At 38.2% G+C, this 19,448-nt stretch overlaps 1 protein-coding gene across 3 annotated transcripts in view; it reads left to right on the top strand.

The window, feature by feature from the left end:
- PICALM (phosphatidylinositol binding clathrin assembly protein) overlaps positions 1-19,448 on the top strand; it is a 64,844-nt gene that overhangs the window by 19,622 nt on the left and 25,774 nt on the right. For all 3 annotated transcript variants that reach the window (XM_031612433.2, XM_031612434.2, XM_031612435.2), the window contains exons 2-11: positions 6,358-6,500; positions 9,051-9,126; positions 10,328-10,430; positions 12,233-12,326; positions 12,853-12,964; positions 14,177-14,283; positions 15,248-15,289; positions 15,985-16,070; positions 17,250-17,373; positions 17,731-17,867. In XM_031612433.2, the coding sequence (XP_031468293.1) occupies positions 6,358-6,500; positions 9,051-9,126; positions 10,328-10,430; positions 12,233-12,326; positions 12,853-12,964; positions 14,177-14,283; positions 15,248-15,289; positions 15,985-16,070; positions 17,250-17,373; positions 17,731-17,867 (1,024 nt within the window). The remainder of the gene's footprint in view (positions 1-6,357; positions 6,501-9,050; positions 9,127-10,327; positions 10,431-12,232; positions 12,327-12,852; positions 12,965-14,176; positions 14,284-15,247; positions 15,290-15,984; positions 16,071-17,249; positions 17,374-17,730; positions 17,868-19,448) is intronic.

Genomic DNA, 19,448 nt, shown 5'->3' with positions numbered 1-19,448 from the left:
ACTGTGTTTTGGCTTTGGGTATAAACTTACGAATTAGGTGAACTTGGTCTGAAGCATAGCTGGCTTGTTCTTTGGATCTATCAATGTGTATTCAAATTCTAATTGCCTTTCCTGCTGTTAACACAAGGTGAAGTGTTGAGGCCAATGAAAACTTCCTGACACCTTCATAGTTTGCTGGATAATGTCACTTTTCTATTCCTGGTGTACTACAACTTCTGCTAGTTTCCATTTTAGAATATATACATATTTAACTCTTTTGGAAGTGTAGGGAATTAATAATAATTCTTAGTGCAAGTTTTAATGTGTGATAGCATGCTTTTTCATCGTAGTGTTTCCCTTGTTTGGTCACTGAGTTTGTCTGCAATAAAGAAGCATGTGAAGTCTGAAAAGTATATAGTCTGTTCAGAATGACCTTTAAACTTTGACAATACCTTGTTGTAGGGTACAGGTATGTAGTTTGTACATCTGCTCAGAGGTGATGACTCAAAGAAATGAGGTATTGGATTACCAGGGTGATACTTAAACTATTAATAAATCAGAAAACAGGACTTAACTGTTGTGTGTTTATGGAAGATCACAAAATAGATGAGAAAAAATGAGAGACTTCTGTTGGGCCTGAAGAAAGCGGGTGCATATATGAATATATAAGCACAGGTGCTAATAGGTTGTACTTAATGGGGTATACATCATCACTTGTGTCTTTCCTGGGTTGCTTTTTTGGTAGCTGGAGAGGAATGAAGTGTTCCATGTGATGTAGGTATCCTTGCCTGTCTTTAATAATGCTTTGTACTCCTTGTGGATGGTAGTTTCTGATGTTAAAACATACAGAAAGGCTTTTCTTAATCATTAAGGTGCCCGTTGCCATACTTTATCTTATATGTAACTGTGATGCTGTGTTTGTGACTCCAGTTTCTGTGATGGGTGGCTGACCAACACAGACAGGACTACGGTGAGCTGTATTGAGGAACACCAAGATCTCACAGCAGCGGTACCTGTAATGGGGAGAAAAGAAAATGCAACTGCCAAGCATTGCTGCTTTTACATACTGAATAGATTCTGTGGGAAAATTAGATCCTTTGAATGGGAACAATGCTCAGCTGAACTGCTTGGCTTGTGGAACTCTTTTGGAGCTGTATTTTATAGCAAGCTTTTAAAAAATAAATGTGTTGGGGTAATTCCTCCAATGCAAATGACTTGAATATCTAGCAGGGCCTGTTACCTGTATTTTTTCCTAATTGTGGTCTGAACATGAGCTGCTCTCCAGGACTGCAGTACCTGTTTCCTACATGTTTTCCACTAGTCTCCATAAAACTGCTCTATCTACGTTACACATTAAGATCAAAATGCTCTTACTCTGAAATATTTTGGTCCTACTTTAGACAAAATTTAGCCAATTTGGAAAAATATTACTGTATTTTCCCTTTCATTAACAGTGGAATAATGAGCTCTTTAACAGCAATCTAGAAATGTCATTGCTCATTCTGATGTTGCTTACAAAGCGACTTCCCCATGAAGTGTTAAAAATGCTGCTTTGAAGCAATTTGGTCTGGGTGAGTTTGGTTGCTGAGTTTGGACCAGAGTAGACGTTGGTTTTCCAGTTGTTTTAGCAAACATGAATAAATATTCAATGAACCATAGATGCAAGTTGGCAAGTAACTGTTGATCAAAGTAACAGGGCATTTTCAAGCTTCTTTATGTTTAGGGTTTGACCGAAGCTTATTATTTTAGGGACTGAATGAATTTTATCTGTCTGAGGATATGTAAGTGTAGATTCTGTCTTGTTTCATGGGATGTAATTTACCTTCTTTTCCCACTTAGTGCCTTTTTTTAACTGAAGAATGCAGTTAAAACTCTTGGCACTGTGTGCATACTGATGTTGATCGATCCATATTTCAATTAGCTGCATATGGGATGGATATGGTAAGGTGCAAGCAAAGCACATTGGAGAATATAACTGGCTATGTGCTTACTTCACATAGCATTTTTGGTGTAATAATAGATGAAAAAGCAGTGGTTATAAAAATAGGAATTTGTCACAGTTGCTTGACCTACTTTGAAGGGCTCAGTTTCTGGCCTGGAAGATCCAATTCTTCGAAATACTTCTGGTATTTTAGAGTAGAAATGTTAAAAATGAGAGGTACATCTTTGTGTACACACAGTGGTTGAGTTTGTAACTTTGACTTACATTCAGTCTACTTGACAGGTTTCCGCAGATGATGGTCTGAGTTAGTGAAGTCTGTTTTCAAGGCAAAATTGTAATTAATTGATAAATTAATGGAGGTAAGATTCCCCAAATAAATTTGTACAAACAGGGGTTCTCTGTGTGAGAAAACCAATGATGTTAGTTAGAATTCTGTCTTGGGGGGTGCCTAGGGCAGGATGGGGTTCTGCATCAGGTCACATCACAAGCACATGCTGTAACCACACCTGTTCTCTAGGATAATGAGTAGCTGATGCCTCTGCTGCTGTATTGACTGCCTTGGCTTTGCTGCTGGTTGGGAACCCTGTGATTGCATATAGGGTTTTGCTAACCCACATCTACACACCTAGTGAAGGTGCTATACCAGATTGACTTCATAGGAGCTGTTTTGTGTACAGGTAGCTTCTTGTTTCTTGCATGTGAATCTTCAGCTTTCTTGTACTTTTCACCTTTATGCTTCTCTGACCTGATGCCTATCAATTGTGTAATATTTTAGGAGGGAAAAAAAAAAACAGTGAATCACTTGGTTCTGTCCTGTAACGAAGCCTGTACAGTTGTAAAGTTTGTAGATATCTTGGTTCAGAGAGCAAATACCTTCTTTCTCCTACCTGGAATAACCTATGGTATGATGCTGCATGCTTTGTGCTAGGCAACTTCAACAGGTTTAAGTAACAGAATTGCTTAGGTACAGGTGTAATGGCACATCTTCTGGTGCTACGAGAAAGTCTGTAGACCAGACACTTTGCAGGGAATCATGACAAGATTTCCTTTTTAGAGGGGAAAAGGCATAAAATCTAAAAACTGAATTAGTGTAAGTAATCTAGCAGTGAAGATTTTAGTTAATGTAGCAAAAAAAAAAAGATTGAATATCTTATATTTTGAAAAGACTAGAACTGTTTTATAGGAAAGTTATGTAATTTCAAGATCTTTGCTGAAACTTGGCACTTGAATTCATATAGATAGGTGAAATAAAATTCTTCAAACTGTATCTCCTCACAGTTCTAAGGCCTTGTAACCTTTAGAAACTGGCATTCATGTTGAACTATAAAGTTGTAAGTCACTTGTGTGTGTCCATTTTCTCATTCTCTTTCCATACACAGGGCATAGGTGTAGGTAGTGAGGGACCTCAGAGTCTGCTGATCTGACCCTTCTTGACCAGGGTACACAGGAAAAGATCTGCTTTCTTATGGATTCCAGTGCCTGACCACTTTCATTTAAGATTGTTTTTCCTATGAGAATTTCCCTCGCTGCAATGTCTGCTGCCTGTCGTACTTCAGCTGTTAACCACACAAAAATGTCCAACTGAAAGTAATGTTTATGCTCCCTCCCACCTTCCTTTGTCTTCTGCTGATGGAATAAGCCCACATCCTTCAACTCTGGCTGTCCTGCTGAACTTTGGGCTGTCTCCACCTCCACCCATGGATATGGCTGTACATTAATTGCTGTTTAAAGTTTTCCCTCATGCAAGTGTCCCACCCAGCAGCAAGCTTAAGGTAAAGTTCTTGTTGCTTACTGCTGCTTTCTCTGAAACTTTGGAAGTGCCTTATCCGTAGGTAGTTCTGGTTTTATTGTATAGTATTGCTCATATCACACCCAGTAACTAGCAGCCATGAGCTGGTAGTGTGATGGGTAGGGGTGTGAAACCAGGTTTTATCAAGTGTACAATGTTGAAAATCATTGTGCCTCTCCATTATTGATGGAATGTGATGAAGAACAACACTGTATGTGAGGCTGTTCCTGAAAAGCCAGCCCAGCAGTGTGGAGTGCAGGCTGCTGTATTCCCTTCTGCTATACCTGTGCTGTGCTTCTTATGCCATGGATAGCATAAAAATGCCTGATCTAATTGAGGCCTAACTGTACAAGTATTTCTGTACTGAATCAATGTTACTCATGCACATACTTTCAAAGAAGCTTTTAGACGTGTTTTGCTACATCAATGATAAAGGCACTTGAGAGTATCAGGATGTACCAGACTGCTAAGCATCTGTGCTGATGAAAAGTACCTACATAAAACTTCCATGCATCTGTTCAACCTGCCTTTTATACAGAAAGAAGCTTTTTATTTTGCTGGACCAATTTCGCAGTAATGTGAGTTTTGTACCAACTCTTCCCTTGTTTGCATTTGCAAATCTATTTCCTTCCATTCAAGGCTAGACTTGTCTATTTACTTCTGTTCAATCCCAGTTGGCCGGTATTTCTCTTTCCTAATGTGCCTTTCCCTCTTCCCCCACTCACCAAGTTCATTCACATGCTTTTCACATAAGCATTCATCAGTGCTGTGAGGGATGATTTTCTGTTGCTGTCACAAAGGCTGTTTTCTTTTACATGCAGCCACAGATATCAAGGCATGATTTGAAAGCTGTTTTCTTTAAAAACACTTCTACCAGTGTAAAATGTCCTCTAGAAGAGATGCAATTGTTTAGCAATTCAAGGTAGTGGACTTAAGTGACACCTGGTTGTGATTGACTGTATGGCAAATATTGTGTTCAGGAATAGAAATCCTCACTTTCTAACTTGCATTGCACCTCTTAGGCTGTGGTGTGTGACTTGATATACTGTGATGCATACCTTTACATTTAATGTGTATTTCTGTCAGATAGCCTTGCACAAAACTTACGTTATTCCTTAAGTGGCAAGAATCAAGAAGCTTCAGGGCTTGGTTTTAATGGCCAGCTCAGAACATATCTATTGCTGAGCAATATCCTCGCATTGTCTTAACACCTAAAGTCATCATCCAATAATAGATAACCATGCCTTAAAAGTGAGGTCATGAATGCCTGTAGTCATCAGTTTTACTTGTAGATCAAGGAATGGCTAATCTCTCCATCTCGCATTTTGAATGTGGAAATCATTTCCTGCTTGCTTCCTTTAATTATTAAACTTGTAAATACCAGCTTTTTCAGTTCTGACTCTACTAGTTCAGAGTTTACAGTAGGCGTATGTTACCTGTTTCTTGTGTCTGAAGAAAGTCCTGCCTGACTTCAGTCACTCATGATAAGAGTTTATTTGTAGCAGAATAGAAAAATTCTGTCTTCAAAGATTAAATGTTTGCATTTGGAATTAACTGGAATCATAGGATCTGCTTAAAATCTTAGTAGATCATAGGATTTCAGTCTTGATCTATATTGAACTACAGCCATTGGCAAGGCTTTCAGTCTGAGAAAAAATAACTGCTTTATATGTGGGGTGGTAATAACAGTGAAATGTCACCAATGCTTCTGTTAAAGGAAGTAAAAACTTAGTATTTAGTGCTACCAAGCTGTGTTGTATCACAGTTGAATGTAAATAGTTTTGTTTCTATAGCGTTGTGATCTGAAATCTTCACTTTCTTCATCAGCATTTGAAACCAAGTTAATGGATTATTCCTTATTATCATTTGCTACATTATAAGTTGGGTGACACATTTTTGACACTAACAGATCTAAGAGATGAAAAGGATTACTTATTTAAACAATCATATCAGGATTCACTAGATCTTTTCTACCAGAAATTCACACAGAACAAAAACTGGATAGCTCTGTTTCAGCTACCCAGCCTTGGTTGTTTTGCTGTGCTTCTAACCATGTTTCTAGTTGCAGCCAACTTAGTTTTAGGTAAATGAATCAGCCACTGCACCGTAGCTAGAGGCTCATTCTTAAACTTCAGGTCTCCTCTGCTGCTCTTTTGGAGGTGTTGATACAATGCAATCAAGACTGAGTAATCTTTCAATTTATTAGTCGCATTGAACCAATGGCTCGAGGGGTTCATTGGTCCATTGAAAAGCCAGAAATGAGAGGTTTCATGTGTTACAATTAACTCCAGTCTTCCAGCAAGTCTTCATTAAATAGTAACAAGGAAGAACTCTATTGCTCTTTAAAGTGTCAGATAACTTGAAGCTGGGAGTTGTTAGTCAGAGGTAGCATCAATTATTCTGGTGCTTCTGTTCCAGGACCTTGTAAGGCAACTGCAAAAACAATTGAGAACCTGGGATCTTGGCAGCAAGAAGAGTCGTATTTGTGTTAATGAGCTTCTAGCTGACTGCTTTTCAGATATTTTTTTTTCTTGGAAAGGCATTCAGTTTTCATAGAAAATATTACTTTATAAAGTTAACAGTGTTTTTTGTATTTCATTGACTTTTCTTTCTTAGAACTTACAGAATTTTTATCATTGCATTGCAGATTTAATCCAGTGCACGAATGAGATGAATGTGAACATCCCACAGCTGGCAGACAGTTTGTTTGAAAGAACTACCAACAGTAGCTGGGTGGTGGTCTTCAAATCTCTCATCACAACCCATCATCTAATGGTGTATGGAAATGAGGTAATGCAGAAAGTATTATGTCTGAGAATGGTTAAAGCCCTTTGTTTCTATAAATATCAGCTAAATCCTTTCTATATTATTTATTGTCTGGAGGAGCTATGAGATATGATTTAGTAGCTTGTGGTAGCAATGATAATGAGAGGATGGTTGGACTAGATGATCTTATAGGTCCTTTCCAACCTTGTGATTCTATGATTATTTTTGCCAAAAATTGCATGAACATGGGCAGAGTATTATATTTATCTATGTAGTGTTTCTACTTCAAGTTTGTAATGCTTGAATCAAAACTGTATGTTGAGTGCTGGAAGTACCTTTTCCTTGGCAGTGTTATTTTAATTACTGAAAATTCAAGGTAACTGATGGCAGCCATCACCACTCAGCCTTCTGCAGCAAAGGGGGAGAACACGTGCCTGTGGCTTTGAGTATGGACAGACCAGTAACATCGCATGCTACAGCAAAATTAAATGAATAAAACACCAATTCAAACAGAAAGCAATAAGCTTGTTTTGCTTCACAAATTGAGTTCTTATGGGGCCTTACTTCTCAAAATGCTAAGCACAACAGCTGCTTGGATTTCCCACATCTCAAAAAAAAATTACTTACAGGCTTTATTAGAAACACTGTAAGCATTGGTTGGTATTGCAAACAGTCAGTATATTATAGTGTATATGAACTTGGGAATTAAGGGCTAGCTTTATGAATTTACAAGTAGTACTTTGCAGCGAGACCAAATAATATTCTACTATGCTCTTGAGGCCCCATCTGGAGGACTGTGTCTAGGTCTGGAGCCCCCAATACAAGAAAGACAGCTTTTAGAGAGGGTCCAGAGGAGGGCCACAAAGGTGATCAGGGGACTGGAGCACCTCCCCTGTTAAGACAGGCTGAAGGAGCTGGGCTTGTTCAGCCTGGAGAAAAGAAGGCTGCGGGGTGACCTCATTGCAGCCTTTCAGTACCTAAAGGGAGCCTACAAACAGGAGGGGAATCAACTCTTTGAAAGGGTAGATAACTGCAGGACAAGGGGAAATGGTTTTAAGTTGAGGGAGGGGAGATGGAGGTTGGATGTCAGGGGGAAGTTCTTTACTATGAGAGTGGTGAGGTGCTGGAACAGGCTGCCTGAGAGGTTGTGGATGCCTGGTCCCTGGAGGAATTCAAGGCCAGATTGGATGGGGCCCTGGGCAGTGTGGTCTAGCATTAAACGTGGAGGTTGGTGGCCCTGCCTGTGGCAGAGGGGTTGGAACTTGATGATCCTTGAGGTCCATTTCAACCCAAGCCATTCTGTGATTCTGTAAAATATTTACATATGCACGCTCAGGTTTTTCTTGCAGATTGGCTGCAGAGTGTTTCTGGTCTTGGTGAAATGCACTGCATCCATCCTTTGAAGTTACATAAGCCACAAGAGGGCAAACTTCTCATGTTGACATTAAGCATCATTGTTGGGCTAATTGGCACTTTCCAAAATAGTCTCTGTGATTCTGCTGTGCTTGCTTTTGGTGTTTCATGCTGATAACAGTACAATTCACAGTAACTTAAGGTGCCATTGTCTGAAATACTTGCCATGTCAAAAATAAAACTGCCAAATAAACTTTGACTGCTAAATTGCAGAAGTAACGATGCTGAGTGCTTCTTGAGAAGAAATATTTTGCAGCTAGAAATAGCACTTGGACGGTAAACATGGAAATAAAATTTCATGACTGGGGATGAAACTCCAGTGGAGAGTTGGAGATATCTAGAAGATCATAAAGAATCCATAAATTGCTCTATAAAAAATTGGGAAGCATCTGATCCTCCAGCTTTTTCTTAATTCCTTTGTCAGAGTATTGAGTGCATTACTCTTCTCTAATCTGTTTTCTCTTTATGCTAATAAAAATAACCTAGGACATGTTATATTAATCGGAACTATTTTTCTTCTGTCAAAATATTATCATGAGTGAATGGTTGTCTGGTTTGTATTTGTAGCCATGCTCTAGAGAGTGCTTCATAAGACAAAATAATTTTTCCTACTGACTTAAATCTGCTGCCAGCAACCTGAAAGGTCTTTTAAAAGATGTCACATCATTCATTTTGTGAAACAGTTCAGAACTACACTGAACTAATTAGAGGTGCGCTAAGCGTGGTGCTGTGACGTTCATGCTTTTTATGGATTCTTGTTTATTTAATTCTTAGTCTGTAAGCAGGTGAACCTTTGTCACCTGATTTTGATGCTTAAGCTAAGTACTGTTTAACTATGGGCTGAGTGAAACTATGTGATAGATTGATAAAATGAAATAAACTTTCATAAAGGAAACAGGTGAAATAATTGTGAGCATGTAGAATGTTATTGTATTTGGGGAATTCTTTAGAAACTTCTGATACATCATTCTGGCTCAGATGAAGTTTTTCAGGCTTAGTATTACAGTTAACTGAGTTTTTGTGATAGTTTGCAGACTTGAAATAAATGGTAAAGCCTGAAAGCTGAACTTTATGTATCGCACTATGAGAGCTTCTGTTATTATCTCAGTTCCAATTGGGGGTCAGTGTGGTAAAAGAATTCCAATTGTTCTTTTCATTTAGCGCTTTATCCAGTATCTGGCGTCCAGAAACACGTTGTTTAATTTGAGCAACTTCCTAGACAAAAGTGGATTGCAAGGTAAGGTATCGTTTTTGTTAAACAGCGGTAGTCTAGTAGTGTGCTGGCAAATACAACTCAGTAATTTTGATGGAACTTGGCACTGGAGAAGTAATTATTGTGTGTTTTAGCTCAGACTGCTTTTCTTAATTTAGAGTGCTGTTATATAGAAGTTATGTGCTGGAGGAATTTCCTTTGGAAATCTTTTCTAAAAAAGACTTCCTTAGTTACACAGATCCAAGTTGGTATTCCTGCGATTTCTGAAAGCAGTTCTCTAGTTGAAGGGGTATATTTTGATGAAATTTCAGAATGTTTCATAGTTGCATGCAGTGTATGAGTGAGATGTGCTGTCTTGCACAAACAAAGCAGATGTATTTCAAAATTGTTCAGAGACTGTCCTACTCATTTTTGAGACTAATTCTATAAGTAAATAAGTTTTACTTCATTTGGTTCTATTACAGTTCAGTGCAGTTCTGATGATGTGTGTCATTGCCTGTCTATTTTTCTGAGAGTTTCCTTCCTTCTGCCTTGCTTTTTGTATAGCTGGTTGTAATTTTTCTACGGGTGTTCTAAAACAGGTGTACTGGGTGGTTGCCTGGGGACAGCAGCCTTTTCAGTGGCAGCCTGAGGACTGCTAAATTGAATAATTTTATTGATTTACATGCTGAATACAATGACATACACTGTTGTTGGTAACATAGGCAAGCTAACCATATAAATCCAGGCAAAAATAGAATGATGCTGCCTTTGGTATCTTGCACTTTGAGAATAAGTGAATTGAGAGAACTGGGCTTGTTTAGCTTGGAGAAGAGAAGGCTCTGGGGAGACCTCATTGTAATCTTCCAGTACTTGAAGGGAGCATGTAAGTGTAACAGGAGGGGGAATGACTGTTACATGGGTAGATAGTGACAGGATAAGGGGGAATGATTTTTAACTGGGACAGGGGAGGCTTAGGTTGGGTATTAGGAGGAAGTTTTTCACACACAGGGTGGTGACGCACTGCAACAGGTTGCCCAAGGAGGCTGTGGATGCCCCATCCCTGGAGGCATTCAAGGCCAGGCTGGATGTGGCTCTGGGCAGCCTGGTCTAGGGTCTGGTGACCCTCAGGCCCATGGCATTGGGGTTGAAACTAGATGATCACTGTGGTCCTTTTCAGTTCTATGATTTTGTGATTCTATGAGTAGATAAGTTTTTTTGAAACATCTTTTTAACTGTTTTTTAGGCTATGACATGTCAACGTTTATCAGGCGGTATAGCAGGTACCTGAATGAAAAGGCGGTTTCCTACAGACAGGTGGCTTTTGACTTCACAAAAGTAAAAAGAGGGTAAGAACTGCTTTTGTTTTTACCTACCTTGAGTTTTTTTGTCTTCCTTTTGTAATCGAAGTGGGAAACATCAGTTTTGATTACATGTCAGTACTGTGTGCTTAAGAACATATTAGTGAAGTTATCTAGTAACATCTGGTTTTCTCACTTAAGTATGTCCCAGGACACACAAAGGAACAGAATATTTTACTTGGGTGACTGTAATGTTGCTTGTTGTAAACTCTGAGTTTAATGTATAGAAATGGAAGAAGTGTGCATCAAACACATCAATACTGAGTGCCATGAAGAGAAACTAGTCTCTTGAGACCAGGTACACATTTTATGTAAAATCCCAGTGCAGAGCACCAGTAATCAGGTAATGTGTGTGCCACTGATTAGGAAATGTCCTTCATCATGAGTGCCAGAGAAGGTGTACTGGTGATGGCTGAAAGTCTTTCTATCCTTGTTCATTATCTCTGTACGCAGCGTTTTTTAAACTTTAAAAACAGTTTTACATTTGAGCATCCTTTAACTTTCCCAGACAATGTAGCAATTTACTGTTGCTGAAACTTCAGCACCCACAGGAATCTCAATTTAAAACTGTTAAGTTGGGTGTTAACCATAGTAGTGGACTGCATAGTGCTCCCTTGCAACATCATCCAAATCCCTTATGCCTCATTGTTCAAACAGACTCTGCAGTATTAACCTGTGATGATAATCCCCATATTCCTGTTAATCTTTTTGCATTCAGCGATGATGGGAGTCCCAGTGACACAAAACTTAGTCTTTCCCACAGACCAAGTCTGTGTGTGGTCTGGTGGCTGCAGGTGCAGTAGGTGCACTAGATACACCACAGATGCACAGTTCTTTTGTAGTCATGTTTTAAGCCTACAGCAGTGTGCGCCTGAGGGTTCTTCCAGGAACAACACAGACAACTGCTTTGGGGCAGCAGTATGTTGGTTCCACACCTCAGCTTTTGTCAGGGCTATGCACACATGCCCTGTCACACGAGGCTTACTTCAGTTGCTGTTGGCTGTCAGGAGAGAGAATACTGCTAGAGGACAAAGCTGAAAACAGCCAGCTCCCTGCTGCCTTCCAGCTTGGAGAGCAGCCATAGCCTTTTCTGTGCAGATGCACTGGGAGACTTGCACTTCCAGGAAACATTTGGTTTGCCCTGTGCATGCAGATGAACTATAAGGCTGCCTGATTTGTCTTACAGCAGTTGTTTCTTGTCACTGAAGTGATTTAATCTCTTCCTTGGTTGTTGCTTTTTTATATTTTTAACAGTCTTTCAATGCATTTTTTAAATGTCTAGCAAAATAAGTCTAGTCTGAGCAATTAATAAATGACTAGATATTGATAGTTTGCCACTAAAAGCAAGTCTCTTGTAGTCTTTGTAATTCTTCTGGAAAAGCTTTGAAATCACAGTATCTTGTTTGTTTTTCTTTCTCTTTGCTTTCAGCTGAAAATGATCTAGGCTGTTATGAAATAATAACCAGGTGATTAGAAAAAGCATAGATAAAAACAAACTTCAGAAAAAAACTTCATTGTATTTGTTGTTTTTTTTACTTGATGTATCATAACTGAGATTCTTAAATATCACTTTCATTCCCTCAGTTTGGAGTCATGTTTTGCTCAAAAACTATTGCTCTTGCAACACTGCAGTATTGTATTGTCTAGACAGCATTCTTAAAAATCAAATACCTGCTTTGTATGACCACACAAATTTAAGTATTTTCATTGACCTGCTTTATTGTCTATATTCTGTTTCTCAGTAATTGCCTTCAAAATTCACTTGAACTTTCTTTTGTTTTGCTCAACAGTGCTGATGGCGTAATGAGAACAATGAGCACAGAAAAACTCCTAAAAACTGTACCAATTATACAAAACCAAATGGATGCACTTCTTGACTTCAATGTAAGTTTAGCAATGTGTACACATCAAACATACTGCATTTGTTGTAAAAAAAAAAAAAAGAAGCTGTAAAATATGCTAAGGTTCAAGGTCTTGAACTTGCCTCCATGTTCTTCCTTTGTGTCTGTGTTTTGTGTGGAGGCTGAGAGCAAAATGCATTTTGTTCATAGATTATATCTCAAGAAAGCAGGAAAAATGATGCTCAGTGCAAGAAAATCCTTTGTCTTAAATAAGTGTTATTAGTCATGTACATTATGTAATACTTGTTTTACATGTAAAAGTCACTTATTTCTTCCCTGTGTCTTTTTTGCTACATTAGTTAATGTTAATACTAGTTAACAGAAATGGTTGCCAGAAGGATATAATTTTTCTGCTGAGAAATGCCTTGTTGATTTACTCTTCTGCTTATCTTCTATTAATGGCCAATGAAAGCATGAATTTGGGTAGAGTACTGAAGCTCAACTCTTTAAGTTTTCAGTCAAATTGTGATTGATTCAGTCAAATTAACTTTTTTTTCTGATCTTCCTAGGTCAATAGCAATGAACTTACAAATGGTGTAATTAATGCTGCCTTCATGCTTCTCTTCAAAGATGCCATTAGACTGTTTGCGGCATATAACGAAGGGATTATTAACCTCTTGGGTAAATAAAACTGCTTTCTGCAATGCTTAATTCTGGGGAGGGAGCTCAGTAAACCATTGCAAATATCTGCTCTTTTTAAAGAAATTGAAATAATGTTATTGTGAAACATCAAAATATTACAGATTTCCCCAAGTCAATGTGTTATATATAGGGATCAGTAAGTTTCTGAAAGCAAAGTCAATTTGAGGTTTTTTTTTTGTAATAGCACTTTTTGTCTCATACTGCTTGGCAAAAACAATCAATGACTTTTCTTTAAGAAACATGATCCTATTTTGTTTATTTCTAAATGCAGTGGGTTATCATCAGTTACAAACTTGCAGTCACAGTATTGCTGATTGCTTGGCTTTTGAAGCTTTAGTGTTGTCTGTAGTAATTTGTTGGCTTATATTTCTAGAGAGTGTCATGTATTTAGGGGAAATTCATTCACTCACTTCAGATTCTTTCAGTTGCATGCACTGGAGATGCAAGGGAGCCTGTCTCCCCGCAGTAGTGTGCTCACTTGCTTGTTCTTGAATTCCATGATTGAATCTAGCTATCTGATTGCTGTCACATTCCTTGCAAAATGGAAAGTAAAACCCAGAATTAGCCAATGAAGGATAGTTAAGCTTCCAGTCTTGAGTCACAGACTGGTTCTTTTCTCTTAGTAATAAGAACTTGCATAGAGTTGCTTTCATTCATGTTTCTATATTGAGCTTCAGTCAAAACAAGCCTGAAAGCCCTATTTCAAGAAGGCGGGGTGGAACCCTCCACTTCCAGTACCAGTATTTTGCAATCTGTTGCATGCCACTGTTGTAGACGGTGCTATAAAAAAGGCATCAGTCTTACAGAAAATACCAACATCTTGCCTGATAGCTGGCTGCTGGTATAGAGTAGGCTTGTGATTGTCATACCACAAAATTGCCTCTTTTCCCACAAGAAAGGTGACCTATTCTTAGACCTGACTATCCTCTTCAGGGTACTTATGAATGTGGGAGATCTAGTACCTACCAAGTAAGGTGGAACTGCATGCAGATGATCATTAGTTCATGTTCAGTGGAGCTTTTGTCATTTGGTATGAGTTAGGCATAGTGACTAATGCAGTTAACATGGCGAAACAAATCTGCAGGCATTTTCTGTTTGCCTTATTTTATATGCTTCTACTTTGAAATATGCACAGGAACACTGCAGGCTGTGTGATTCCTTATTTAATGTGCATGCTCTTCCTGCTTTTAGAAAAGTACTTTGATATGAAAAAGAACCAGTGCAAAGAAGGCCTTGATATATATAAGAAGTTCCTCACTAGAATGACACGGATTTCAGAATTCCTCAAAGTTGCAGAGGTAAACCATGTTCAGTCAAACTTTACCCTCTATTTGACAGAGCTGATTTTTCATAAACCAAATTCTGCTTCCTTTCAGTTGAATTTCATTCCTGTCATCTGTCTTTGTCCTTGTGATTAGATCATTTGGGAACTGTGTTGGAAAAACCTTACTGCAAAGTACTTGTAGATTTGCACGTTCTCCTTAAGCAGAAGATAATATTGGTTGTAGTCTTTAATCTATCACTTTCTATATACTCTAGTTTGCAATCCATGATTCTGTCAAGTTTTAAATGAAATAAGTTTAACAAATAAGAAATTGTGATGAGTGTTTTAGTTTTCTGCCTATGAGTTAAATAACTACAGGAGATAAATTAGTTACCTTGTAAAATGTTTTTAATGTCATCTGATGCATTCTGAAGTGTTGTTGAATTAAGAAATCTCTCATTTCTGACACCTTTCTGCTCATGTGTTGCTTTTCTTTACTATTCCTAATTTTTCAGAAGGTAAGCTGTAAAGCTTTACATTTTTCCTTTCAGTTGGTAAGAGTATGTACATCCTGCTGCAGACCTTTGTTTGATGTACATTTTAGAAGACAGCAATAGCTTTTAAAGAAATCTAAAACCTTTGAAGGTGTTTCATTTTAGCAATTACATCTCTGTATCAGTAGATCTGAGAACTTGCCCTGTGATTCATGGGACAGGCAAGGTCTCCAGCCTTACAGTTTTGGAGTACTTGATTCTCATTCAGCTTTGTTTCCAAGGCTGTGTAAAAAGTCTCTAACACACCTACTTCAAATGTGTGTACATTAAACAAAAGACTATACTAATTACAACCAACAGTTACAGAATTCAGTTTATCGAGATTTAAACTGTGTATGGAGTTATGCTTTTTCTTTGACTACATTTTAATGTTTCTTTGTTTTTTGAGCATCACTGCCTTTACTAAATGGAAACAGGTTCTAAAGCTTATTTGTTTTATTACAGCAAGTTGGAATTGACAGAGGAGACATACCAGATCTTTCCCAGGTAGATAAACCTATTATGTATTTGTCATTACATGTCAGTTTTGATATTGCATAATCAGAAAGACTTGGCATTATAGCATTCACTTATGCTTTCCTCTATATGTTGTCACCAAGTTATTTCAAAGTTTGTGATTAAATCCAACCCCTGTCAGACCCTGGCTTTCGTTTTCAATCATGCTATTGTAAAATGTTAGAGGCCACTTATTTCATACTCTAATTGAGTTTTGTGACAATATAATTTCCATCATGCTTGAAAACACAATTTGTCTTTGCAAGTTTGCATAATGAAGCTTTTACATGATGTTATAAAGGTACAGTTTTTACCAAGCTTCCTTTGGCTACAAGCCTATAGAAATCACTTCTGAATTTGCAGAATGTGCACACAAAGAAGGACTTCAGGTACAATTTCCTTAGTCTCTAGAAATACTGGCTACTTCTGATATGTTTACTGTTTCCTAGCTGTTAATTTTAACATCTCTTGACATATTTCAGTACTTGAGTCATTTTACACAGAGTGAAGCAGTCATGAGACAACCTCTGGTTATATTTAAAGTAATTAAATAGCTATTGGATGCCTAGATGTGATATAAGTATTTAGAGTTGTAGTAGTCCTTACAATTGTATTCTCTGGAAGTCTTAACTACTGACATGCTTTACCTTAGGGTTTTTTCCTGTCTTTTCCCTTTGTCTTCATAGGCACCGAGTAGCCTTCTTGATGCTTTGGAGCAACACTTAGCTTCTCTAGAAGGAAAGAAAATAAAAGATTCTACAGCTGCAAGCAGGTGCTTCTGTTCTTATCCTTTACAATTAAAAAAAAAAATGTTGAAGCCAATGTTAAATTCATTGTTTTGAGATTAGATTATAAAAATAAAGTTTGCGTAGGTTCTGTTGAAGTGAAGGTTGCATTTCTAACAATAGAAGAGGGAGTTACATGTCTTGCAGAGTACTTCAGATCAGCAGAATCTGAAGAGCTGCAAAGATCTGCTGTAGAATCCCTCAGCCAGTAGTTCAACTTCTCACATCTAATCTTGGACTTCTGAAGAGAAGCAGTTTTTTTAATTTACTGCCCATAAATCTTCATTTTCTGTTAATAATTAGACTTCTGTAAGATAAGCAGCATTTATCTGTGAATGTCCTTAAACTCTTCCATCTCAATTGTAATCCTTTGTCAGAAGCAAGAAAATGTTTCCAGAAGTCCTTAAATTAAAAATGGTTGCTTAAAGTAATTGGAGATTAAGGCATTCACTGGTCTGCAAACGCTTGCTAAAACACGAGTACAATCTAGAGAAATCCTCTAGGCAAATAACTTCATTATGTTTAAATAAAAGAAGCTTAGTACTGGAGGATGGAGGGAGAAGTCATGCTAAATTAGATATTTCTTTATTGCATGCCCAGACAATAATACAGTAATATTTTACGTGTTCTTCCTCACTGTTTTGCTGGCATTGGTGAGGTTACTGTATTCTAGAAGTGAAGTATTTGAATTTTTTTTGCACGTTCTTAAGATTGATGATAGATGTCTTTCTCTGTGATATATTGGTTGCATTGACAATTTCTTAACTAAATCTATTAAATTGATCAACAGTTTGAATTTGGGCCTGTGTTGTCAGAAATTCTTGTGTCAACACATAATGCATGTTTATTCTTTTCCTGTTAGCTTAAGATAAAAACTTCAGGCATCAATTTCTGTGATGGAGTTTAAAGGGAAACTTAAGGGATGGAAACCCAAAGCTCAGCATACAAGAGTGAATAGTATCTCTTTGTGGTATTTTTGTTTTGTACTTCATGTAGTGCATCTGAGGAGATCTCATCAGTTTATGTTGTATGGTGATATAACCAGTCCTTTAAAGAATTCAGAAGGAGACTGAGCAGGAGGGTGGATACAGGCAAAGTGTTCTTCACATGTTCCTATCACGTGTTACCTATTAACAGCCTGATTTACTCTCGTCCAATTACTTTAGGGCTACCACCCTTTCCAATGCAGTTTCTTCCCTTGCAAGCACTGGCCTGTCTCTCACGAAAGTTGATGAAAGGGAAAAACAAGCTGCATTAGAGGAAGAACAGGCTCGCTTGAAAGCTTTAAAGGTAGGCATCAGAAAATTTTAACTCGAAACACTTTCTGTTCTCTTTCTGATAGTTTTATTAAGGCTCTTGTAGGAGTAGAGCAGAAAGCTAAAGTTATACTGAATATATGCTATTGACAAAGTACTGGAGGTAAAATCATATGTCCATATGCCATGCAACTTGTGGAGGGTTTGTGAAGTAATGTTTCTGAAGGATCTGTGGCAGCAGCGTCTCCAGTAATTATTTTGTTTAACAAACAGATACTTTACCATGTGAAATAATTAAAAATAAATATTTAAGTTTTGTTTTACTTGCCTCCAAACTGATATACACAAATGTTGTTTCTGGATTTCTTATGCCAGCTCACTTTTCCAACAGGAGCAACGTCTAAAAGAACTTGCAAAGAAACCTCATACCTCTTTAACAACCGCAGCTTCTCCTGTGTCAACTGCAGCAGGAAGCATAATGACTACACCAGCCATTGATATTTTTTCTACTCCTAGCTCTTCAAACAGGTATTTTTCAATACTGTTGCTTCACTGTGAGTTGGGGTGCAACCAGAATATCATTTCAATTTCTGCAGAGGGTACATTGGAGGAGGTTGTTTGGGTGTAGAATTCATTAGTGATGTGAAAGGAAATGTTCTGTGTGAAGTGGGTAGGAAAATACCTTGTTGCTGTTGGGGGGAGAAAAAGCAGTGTAGTGTGTCTTCATCTTTTATTTGCAGAATAGTTTCTGATCAACTGCTTACAGGCCTTGTAGTTGCTGATAGGCTAGCCAGGCAGCTGGAACTGTAAAAATGGACATGCCATGCCCCTGAAGCACCTTACAGGTTCATTCATGAAAAGTCAAATAATTCAGTATGGGAGGTCTTAATAATGTAGAACTCAGTGTTACGTTTCTAGATATTTAAATATTCTGGTAGACTTTTAGTAGAAGGATAGCCTGAAAACAGGGTTGGAAGGAAAAGAAGCAAGTTCTGCAGTCTTGAGTTGTATCTGGAATATCTGTCTGCAAGAACTTGCAGAGACAGTGTAAGCGTACTTACTGCACACTAATCCTGATTGTTGACTAGCAGGAACAGTGTGCGTAAAGGTGTGAGCGTCATTCTATAAATACTTGTCAAATAAGATGGTGGCAGAGAGTGCAGTGCTTCCATGAGTACAAGAGAAGGAAATAGCTCTCCAAAGGCATATTTTGCTTTGGATTTGAACATAGAATCATAAAATGTCCTTGGATTGAAAGGAGTCTTCAAGACTATCCAGCTCCAATCCTGTGCTGCTGTGGGCAGGGTTGCCACCCACCAGGACCCCATCTCACCTGGCCTTGAACATCTCCAGCATGTCTTGTTTCTCCTCTGGGCAACTTGTACCAGTGCCACACCACTTTCTCTATGAAATTTTTTTCCTAATCTAATCTGTCTTCCCTATTTTAGTTTAAAATCATTCCCCTTGTCTTGTCATTATGGGACCACTTAAACAGGCAGTTTCCTTCCTGTTTTTAAGCTCCCTTCAGGTACTGGAAGGCCACAACTAGGCTGGACAAACCCAGGTTCCTCAGCCTTTCTTTACAAGAGAGGTGCTCCAGCCTTCTGATATTTTTGTGGCCCTCTGGACTTTCTCCAGCAGCTCCACGTCTTTCTTGCATTGGCAGCCCTAGATCTGGATGCAGTACTCCAGATGGGACCTCATGAGAATGGAGCAGGGAGGCCAGTTACGTTCCTCATCCTTTTGGCCACCCTTCTTTTGATGCAGCCCAGCAGGTTGGCATTTGGGACTGCAAGCACACGCTGCTGACTCATGGATCATAAATCTCAAGAGGGATTGCTTATTTCCTTTAGAATCATGCAAGAATCTACTTATCCCCTTTTACTTCTTGCTGTTGTTTAAAAGTAGTTAGTACTTATACAGCCATCTTTCCCCACTAAAAAACTATTGTAGGAAGTTACTTTACATCTTTTTATGAAGAAAATAGCTGAATCATGTGTAAGGAGCTAGAGAATCTGTCAGTGTTGATAATTGAAAAGCTTCTTTGAAATTTGTTTAAGTAGCTTAGAGACTGAAATATTTGAAGTAGCAGCATGCATTGAACTAGAG

Source organism: Phasianus colchicus, chromosome 1, assembly GCF_987193195.1.
Source record: "Phasianus colchicus chromosome 1, bPhaCol1.hap1.1, whole genome shotgun sequence".
Classification (NCBI taxonomy): domain Eukaryota; kingdom Metazoa; phylum Chordata; class Aves; order Galliformes; family Phasianidae; genus Phasianus; species Phasianus colchicus.
This window is presented reverse-complemented; position numbering and strand designations above follow the sequence as displayed.